At 30.9% G+C, this 9749-nt stretch overlaps 1 protein-coding gene across 1 annotated transcript in view; it reads left to right on the top strand.

Moving 5' to 3' along the window:
• The first annotated feature begins 2028 nt into the window (after window positions 1–2028).
• LOC108904004 overlaps window positions 2029–9749 on the top strand; it is a 29540-nt gene continuing 21819 nt past the window's right edge. Inside the window, exons 1-2 of the mRNA XM_023455214.1 lie at window positions 2029–2195; window positions 8142–8350. Coding sequence (XP_023310982.1) covers window positions 8148–8350 — 203 coding nt within the window. The 5' untranslated portion in view covers window positions 2029–2195; window positions 8142–8147. The remainder of the gene's footprint in view (window positions 2196–8141; window positions 8351–9749) is intronic.

The following is a 9749-nucleotide window of genomic DNA, read 5'->3' as shown; positions in this document are numbered from 1 at the left end:
TATCGTATTATCCTCGCGAAGATTTGTATCCTTTATTTAAAATCCGTAAATCATGTGAACTGGTAAAACAACGAGAATTATGTTAATTTAGTTCTAAAGAAATGAAATGACACTCGCGCCCATCTCTCGTCCAAGTCAAAGAAAATGTTGGATGCAATTTTGAAGGTTCTGTGATAGAAATTACATTATTACTCACTGTTCGTGTTTTTCATCTCTATTTTAGTAATGTTACAAAAGTTTTGCAACTATAACTAATTTTTTAGATATAAAGTTTGCTGAGAAATATTTATGTTCCTTTGTTATTCCGTACAAATGCTTTTATCTCAAGTATTACTAATTATATTAATCAAGTAAAGAAAACTTTATGTAACCCTAAATATTGCTGGGTAATGATTACGATGTTTTTATAAACCATTAAATATATTAAAAGGATTTATCAACTGTATTTTTTATTCCAATAAATATATCACAGCTTCCTAGTCTTTTTTAATTAATCTAGTTTTTTAAAAACATTACAAAAAATCATCTGTTGTGGATAATTTATTGTTGATAACAATGTACATGGGATTTAGGAAAAATGTATATGTTTGAAATCAATTTCGTTTTTATCAAGTCTTTCAAATGTATTCCCTCCTTGCTGTCAGCTGATTGCGACGTTGCCACATTAATCCTCAAGTCAGACAGAAATGCAATTATTGGTTTCTGTTTCTAATTAATACAGCTGTACTATGTTCAAAACTTACATTAGTTTTACATCAAAAATAAGATAATACTGTGTTCTATCTATGGAAAAGTTTTGTTTCAAAATTTCTACATTTTTTTCTCAGTTATGGGCAAAAAAAGAGCCGCACCGCCCATCTTCGCCATATAAACCTATGTTAAAATGAACAACTTTCAACAACAATATCTCAAAATCTAGATTTAAAAAAAATCTCAAAAAAATACGACGCACAGAGGGAGCACTGGGTAATACGCTATATAAATTTCAAGTACATCTGTGCATTTCAGTAAACCCGATATACCTCCTTAAAGAAAATGTTATTTATTTTTTCAACTTCAACACCCTCTGTCTCACCAAGGAAACACTTTAGGCAAAAATTTTGTATAAAGTACCCCTACTAATTTTAAGTGTTCTATCTGCTGGCGAAGTTTGTAAGTTCATTTTTCTTACACCCTGTTTTTTGATTTTCCACATTTTGTTACGGTTTGGATTTTCTGTACATCCTTTTGATTTTTCCACATTTTGTTACGGTTTGGATTTTCTTTATCTTTTGCGACTGCTATGAGTTTCGGAATATCCAATGCTTTTATTTCTTAGATAGTTCAACCGATGTTCTCGTTATTTGCGTCAGCTTTTATCATACCTAAGTACACAACCACATCTTTGTCATGGGTTTCTCCAGTTATAGGTTGAGCCCTTATAATTAATATTACGCAATTGTGACATTTATATCTAAATTTTGAAAAGAAAAACGAAAAAAAAATTGGAAGGGATTGTCACCCCACCAGAAGCAGATTTCGTTTGAGATGGTTTCTCAGTGGGTGATTCCGCTTCTATCCCACCAAGCACACCACGTTACCTTCAGCAAAAGATAAACCTTCTTTTAACGTTTTTGAAGAGCAACCACGACTCTTCTCCAGTCACGAGACCCTTCAGAAACAGTGTTTGCTCATTTCTCTCCCATAATTTGGTGGAAATTCGGATCTTTGTTGTTGTCGAAGGGTTCGTGGGAGACCTATCCAGTCAATTTCCACACATTTCCGAGCATTTCGAGACGACGGACGATCGTGGAATTGTCTTCCAAGGCTGCCAGAAGAGCTTGATGAAAACAAAAACCAATTTTGAAAATTGTCCTTTGCAGGCATTATTTTTAATTCGCGGCTTAATTTATTATGCAGAACTGCTCTTGACTCACTACTTTTGCCTTTGAGGGTACGCCGATGCACTCGATTAAAGACATCCGCGAATCAGCGAGGACATAAGTTACATGTTATTGCGTTTGTTTGGGTAACTATCCGATTTTTTAATATATTAACGCTCGGCTCGTGGCGTTGTTCGTACAGATGAGTGATAACGCTCGTGTCGAAGCTATATATCAGACCCATAGCGATCTCGTTAAATGTAATAGTGTGTGTGTCGATTGATTGAGAAAGTTTAAAGACTCGATTGGTTTAAAGACTCGAAAACTCGATTGGTGAGTTTATTTGCCATTTTATGTGTTAAATATTAAAAGATGCGTTTCTATTGTACTGCCACCATTTACTTATTTATTTCAAGGTTTTATCTGACGTTGATTACTGTGCTTTGAAAAGGGAGATTTCTCATTCGGGTGAATTTAATAAATGTTTTCAGAAATATGGAAGAAAAATACAGGGTGTCCGCAAATTTCCCCTACAGCGTTTGACTGCATATGCACGACGATAAATAAATACGGTCCACGAAAAAAAAGTGAAATAAAAACTTTTTGGTTTTTGAGTTACATGGCTTCAAAATTGTCAAAAATAAAACTAATTTAATTAATAACGTCATTAACCGATCGCGTTAAAATTTGGGATATTTATTTGGACCATTATGGCGTATTATTTCTTAAAACTTTAGTCAAATCAATGTACTGGGTGATAGTTTTCTCCGGAGACCTCTCCTTTTAGCAGTCAAAACTTTTACAGTGGTCGCATTTTTTTAAAAACATTGAAAACGTCACTTTATTTAAAAAAATATTGTCTCTTGACAAAATGTGTTCCTTGAGAATTCTCATCACTCCGCACATGCAGAAGTCATTTCGTACCTACAGTATATTTGAAGCAAGTCGATGTTTTTAACAATTCAATAGTTTAAGGTTTAAGGATTAATCGAAGGTCAAATTAATGAAGCCGATAAGAACTATCTATCAGAACTATCAAAATGATATAAATCTTTTTATAGACAAATCGTTGTCCCGTCTGATTTTGAACGCAATATCTTTTAAAACACATGTAACAATTCGTCACTTATTAATTTTGGACATACATATAACTGAATCTGAAATTTTATTAGCTTCAAAAAAATTATAAAATAGCAGTTCCAATACCCAAGTTATCTTCATTCATTATAACAGATTGTATATATGTGTTCCTTATTTCTTTGAAAATATTTAATTTACTATTTGAAGACAAACATAGGTATTCCCACTTTTTAAACAAACTAAAATATGCCCAATTTTTCAGAATATCATATCTATCCAAGATTTTCTATAAATTTTCTTCTAGTCCAGACGGTATCTGTTTCAAAAAGCCATATTTGTGTGAATCGTATATCCACGAAGATTTTTGGCTTTTTGGCTTTCGAATATCACTAAAAATGTAAAAAGCAGCTTTCCTAATTGACGGATTCGAATTTTTCAAAAAAAGTTTGAAAGCTTGAGAGCTCTTCTATATGTGATTAAATTTTCAAGCATCTAAGGGCCTTAGTTTTTGCTGTGCAAAATTTTGAATATTTGCAATTTTTTTTTTCAAAATCTGGATTGCAAAATTATTATGCAAAATCTATCAAACCGATTTTGATGAAATTTGGTGTGATGATTCTACATAACATGAAGTTTTCTTGAGCCAAGTATAAAGGTGCTATGCCCAATATAAATACCCTAAAAAAATTCCCTAAAAAGTACTGTTTTTTAACCCCATTTTTGCGATTTTTTCGATTTTTACCATAATAATCATGATTCATTCGATTTGTAACTAGTCATGTTTTGTAAAAAATTGAATTACAAACATTTTTTTCCTCTTCCATTTTCGCCTAAAATCAACTCTTGAAAAGATACATAATTAACTAGGAAGAAAAATATGACATTTTTCGAATTTTTTTAACATATTGTGCCGCCAAAAGTTAAGCCCAAGTTTTTTTTATGCGCATAGAAAAATTTTCATTTCTAGTGATATTTGAAAGCCAAAAAGTCATCCGTGGATATACGATTCACCCAAACCAAAACAGATACCGCCTAGTCTAATCGTTAAGGATCAATTATTATTAATAGAACACGATGGCTTTATAATAGATCTACTGGTATAAATTTATCAGTATTTAGATAAAGGCTCTCAAGTGGACATTATTTATATCTCATTTTGAACAAACTTGATGATTATAGTTTCTCCTTTTTATTAACGATATTTGTCAATTAGTTGATTGTAATTATTATCTATTTTTTAGTAGATTAAATGAGACAACAAAATCGTATATCTTCATTTCAAATAACTATAAAAAGTTTAGTAACAGCTTTTTAAAAAATATTATAGTATTCGCTTGTTAGGTCCACATTGAAATATGGTTCCATCATTTGGAGTCCATAGTATTGAGATTCCGTGAATGTTCTTAAAATTTTTGTCTTCAAAGAAGTTTGGACCAGAAATAGATACATATAACTTTTTTCTTAGCATTCCAAGAATAAATCTGTTTGAAATCTCCTTTATATAGATAAAAATATTTAGAACTTTATGGCACTTCTGGTTATACCGGGTTATTGAGGGTCACTTTATTCAATATTCCCTATACCTAGGAGTTATAGATTTTGAGATATTAATTTAAAAAAAAATTGACAATAGATGCAAGGGTCAGCGGACATGCTAGTAACTCTTTTCAAGAGTGTGATATCAAGTGGATTTTTGGAACCTGTAAAGGGCATAGGTAATACTAAATTATGATATACCAACAAATTCAAACACTTAATACTAGGTGTTTCATTTTTGCTGTTACATTTTGATAACTTCAAACAGCTGTAACTTTGTTAACTTAAATGGAACACGCCCTGTATATTTTTACTCTGTCGTATGCAGATTGAAATTTTCTTTCAAGCCCTATAAGCATTGTTAGGTTTGCCGATACTACTTTTAGAGATATTTGCAGTTTTCTATTTTTTTGTACAGTTTTCTCGTATCAGTCCTGTTATCAAATTGGCCATGACCATAATATTTTAACTGTGTTGACCCTACTGCCTTTGCTAGGTTGCTATTACACAACTACTAGATCAGGAACATATTTTTTGATAATCTGTAAACGTCTTTTTTTTCTGGTATCTCTGCAAATTATTTTATTTATTTTTATTTTATTTTTTTCTATTATCTCTGCAATTTATTTGATTATTATTTTATTATTATTGTTATTGTTGTAATTGTAATTGTCATTGTTGTTATTGTTATTAATATTGTTATTGTTATTGTTATTGTTATATATTATGTTTACTCGCGTTAAAAAATCAAAACAGAAACATGATTCTCATTAAATATTACCATGCATATTTGCTAATGTCCACAACGTAATATTTACATTCGCGATACCTAGAATTTTGCCACACGTTTGATTCCGAGACATTGCGTGCGTAACTAATTGATACCTATTTGTCGACTTGATATAGTTAGTACGTAGTACAGCTGCTATTTTCATCATCTATCACACTACTTGTCCGACTTTTATTATCTCAAGTTGCAGGTCGGGACTTATCTGAGCGATAAAACAATTGAACTAAAGTAACGAATTATATTAATAGTTTTCACAAGCGCTGATCTTACCACACGCCATTAAGAAGACTATATCTAAACGAATTAATATAAAGACTTCCGTAATTATTACAAGTTCGGAAACGTACTCTACAGGGTGTTGCGATTTAAACTACCCAAACGGACATCTCCAAAACCAAAAGGGATATTTTGTGCAAAATTTGTAATGCACTTAAATAACTTTAGTTTTCAATGAAGGAAAATTGATTTACGTGAAAATGGGAACAATCCGAAAATTCTCTCAACTTTCGAAGTAATTAAAAATTAAACTTTTTTTTAACAATTTAACTGCAACATTGGTTCTTCATATTACATAGTTCTGGTATGAACATGGAAACAAGTTGGAATCAGTGCTAATTATTATTTTTAATAATAAGTTTAGTTGCAATATAAACTGTGGAGACAATGTCCAACTTATTATATTAATTATAATTATATTCTCATTTTCTGGTATATAAGTATACTTATTAAAAATAACCTTCAGATTGAAATGAAACCAAACATCATTAATTGCAGTAATATCATATTTTTTAATAATTGCATCGTATCACGTAATATACATATTATATATTCCGGTATAACCGGAAGTGCTGGGGTCATTGCCATGTTGCATAATTTTCAAAATTTTCAGAGCACTACTTTCCTAGATATCGATCGACGCAGTTCCCATGTGTCCCAAATTGATGGAACAAAATTCATATTTTTTTCCAGTTGAAATTTAAAAAAATCGCTGGAACGGATAAATTATTAAAAAGAAATTGTTACTTTCCTGCAATATTTTCTATTTTTTTGAGCCATTTTTGACATACCCGTAACATTACCGATATTTTTTTAATAGGACGCAAAAAATGGAGGAATTAGATGAAAACAATAATTTAGTACTATTTTTTATTTTATTCCACTTCCACTAACCATTTCACAATGTCCAATTCGATCCTCAAAGTTATCAATTACATTTTGAATAACATTTGGTGTTGTTTCCAACTTCTTCTCTGATAAAATTCGCATACACTTTGCTTTTTAGATAACCCCAGATTCGATCGAGAATAAAAATAAACGTAGTTGTGGCCAGAAATATGTGATCGTCATAAGGAATACCTACGTTGTATACATCAATTTTTAATTGTCCGGAAGGCTCTGGCTACTAACTTTAAAGAGGGAAGGTATGGTTTAATTTTATGAAACAAAAGCAGAGTAAATACACCTAACTTTATTATTTACGTACAACAGTCTTCAAATTAAACATGTGACAAATAGAAAGAACAACAAAAACATTTAACATAAAATGAGAGTGCCAGGCTCGCCTAGAGCTCCTGTGGGGAAAGAGCATGGCAGGGAAACACACGATCAAGAAATGCTTTATTAGTTGTTTTTCGAACAATGTAATAATGACAAAACAAGTTAAACGTGAAACAAAGAAGTTGTTATTGCAATATCTGGGCAGTCACGACAATATATACAAATTTTAACATGTAATAAATAATGAGCAATCTTTAATAATAATTGTAACAATTTTACATTAGAAAAATATACGCCCCTGAGCATAAGACAATGAAGGCTAAACATATACAGAATTATTATCAAGAAACGTCTATAATCATCACAATCATAAGATTATATAGAACAATTAACAACAAAGTACTTAGAGAACAATTACCTGCTAACTAATACGGGTTAAACACTTTTAATTTTTCACTACTTTGCCACACTGCCCGTCGATCGTCTTACTCCCATCTCCACACTGTTCTCACTTCAACTATTTAGGCTTCCTTCCAGAATTCTCCACCTAAGCGTTTGTTTTTGTGCTTCCTTCTACAAACTGTCAATATTACGTTTTCATTATTATACAACCCATGTAACAGGTGACGTCGAAGTTGATACGATAAGTATAGTTTTGCACACCCACAAAAAAATCTAGTGGGGTTAAGTCAGAGGAGCGTGGCGGCCATTCAAGCGGCCCCCTTCTGCCTATCAATCGATTTGGGAAAACTTCAAAGGTGTTATATCACTTTGGAGCCCGAAAAAAAGGCGTTTTTCAAGAATTTTTTTGAGCATTCTTTTATAATGACCATGAACAACCAATACACCAATCGATTAAGGGCGCCATATTCTTTAAATAGTGTTTTCCACAAAGATAGATAATTTCAAACATTTAATAACTGAATAATCTAAAGCTTATCAAATAATAGGAATGTTATGTCATGCCATCTGGGTATTTTCAAAGACGCCGCAGTAAAACGAATAAACAGGTGCAAAAAACGATCAAACCATCAAGGTTTTAGGTACTGATATCTACGAAAATACTAACTTTTTTATATACACCTCCGCATGTAAATATTCTTATAACATTTACTTGCTTAGTCCTACATATAAAATTGTTTACTTTTATTTATTAGTACGTGAAAATAATTCCTAAAATGTGGGATTAGGATAACAGCAAACGCATGTTTTACAAACGCTTTTTTTTACTTATATACATATAACCTGCAAAGTGTGTTATATCTTCATTGTCACAGCTATTGTCAATGTCTATTGGAACAAATCCCACACAATCATTACTTGAAAATTTTGTGATATGTTCTGCAAACTGCAATTTCTGACACTGACTGTTTCAGATCAAAATGTTGCTGTTGGTACTTGGGACGGTTGTCGCTGTGTGTCTATTTTACTATTTCATAGTAAAGCCCTTCGATTATTGGAAGGACAAGGGTGTTAAGCAAGGAAAACCAGTATGGATATTTGGTGACAATTGGGGTACCATATTGAGGAAACAAAGTTTCTCTGAAATGGTTGAATACGTTTACAACCAGTGTCAGGGAGTCAGGTGAGAGATAGATTTATAAATCACCAAAACGATCTTTCCTTTTTTTGTAATTATAAACTGTATCATTAATTTTTACTATATTTTAGAAAAGGGTATTAAGGTAATTCATAGAAATTCAATAATTTTTCTAATAATAAGATTGAATTATGCCAGCAGTATCATCATTTTTAATTTTAATTTCAGATAATTATTAATGATTGGTTGTTTACTAGATATTGTTGGTTATAATTCAATGATAGTTGTGGTAGGGGAATTGTTTTCGGTAATATCAACAGTTAAGAATGTTGTATGTAGGATTAAATATACATATTTTGCATATTCGAGATTATCATTAATGTCACTACGCTATATTATAGGTCAAGCGAATAAAATTTTTACTCGAAAAAATTCAAATTCGCGAGATTATTGTAAAATTATCTAATTGAACATAATACAAGACATCTGTCGTCTCGTAAGTCAAAAAATTTTATTAGCTAACTTTTCTATTTAAATCTATCTAAATTTGAAAATAATTTGTGAATTTTTACTTTAATTTTACATTTAAATCGTAATTAAATAGCTAACAAAATTTTGAAAAAATAAGTTTACTTTGGCTTAATATGTAAAAAAGTAACTTTTTAAATGAACGATAGCTTCATTTATTTATTTAATAATAGTCAAATAATTCCGAAATTGAAATTTTGATTAATATTTCGTTTAACAATAGTTTTTGTGACATTTTTGTAAATTAAAAAAAAAATCCGGAATTCAGGGCTATTCTATGAATTCGTAAATATGCCCATTGTTATTTTTTCGTCGAGGTACCCCAGAATAAAGAAAAAGAAGTTTCTACGATGAATAGAAGCCGAGATATTGCAAAATTTTACAGCGCGCATCAATTTGAACTAAAAACGCACGGTTTTTTAATGCATAATTTGAGAATGTTAATGTCAAAAAAACGGTGATATTTTTTAATAAATCGCTTAATTACGTCTATAACATTACAATGACGCTTTCAGAATCATGTTTGGTTGAAAATTAACGCCTATACAGAGCCTTAAAGCTCATAACTTTTGGAGCCTCCGTTATAAACAAATTGAATTGTGCGAAAATTATTGCACCTACAGCGCCCACTTTTGGCACACTTTTAAAGTATGACAAAACCCTCAACTTGTCATAGGTTTCATAAAATTTTAACAATAAATGCGAAAGTTATAAACAAATTAAAAAATGGGCACTTTTCTTGTTTTTTGCAATAACTTTTTTGTTTATTAACCGATTTGAATTTAACAAGTCTCATTTTGTAGATAATTTTACTCCCTACAGACTATCTGCGAGTCACTTTTCGTTAAAATTGATGGTTTTCCCTGCAAAGTGAAAAAACTGTTTTCCTCACTTATTTGTTTAAATAGAAAAGTTA

This window comes from Anoplophora glabripennis, unplaced genomic scaffold, assembly GCF_000390285.2.
Source record: "Anoplophora glabripennis isolate ALB-LARVAE unplaced genomic scaffold, Agla_2.0 scaffold237, whole genome shotgun sequence".
Taxonomy (NCBI): domain Eukaryota; kingdom Metazoa; phylum Arthropoda; class Insecta; order Coleoptera; family Cerambycidae; genus Anoplophora; species Anoplophora glabripennis.
Note: the sequence above shows the minus strand (reverse complement) of the source record. Positions and strands in the feature narration are given on the sequence as shown.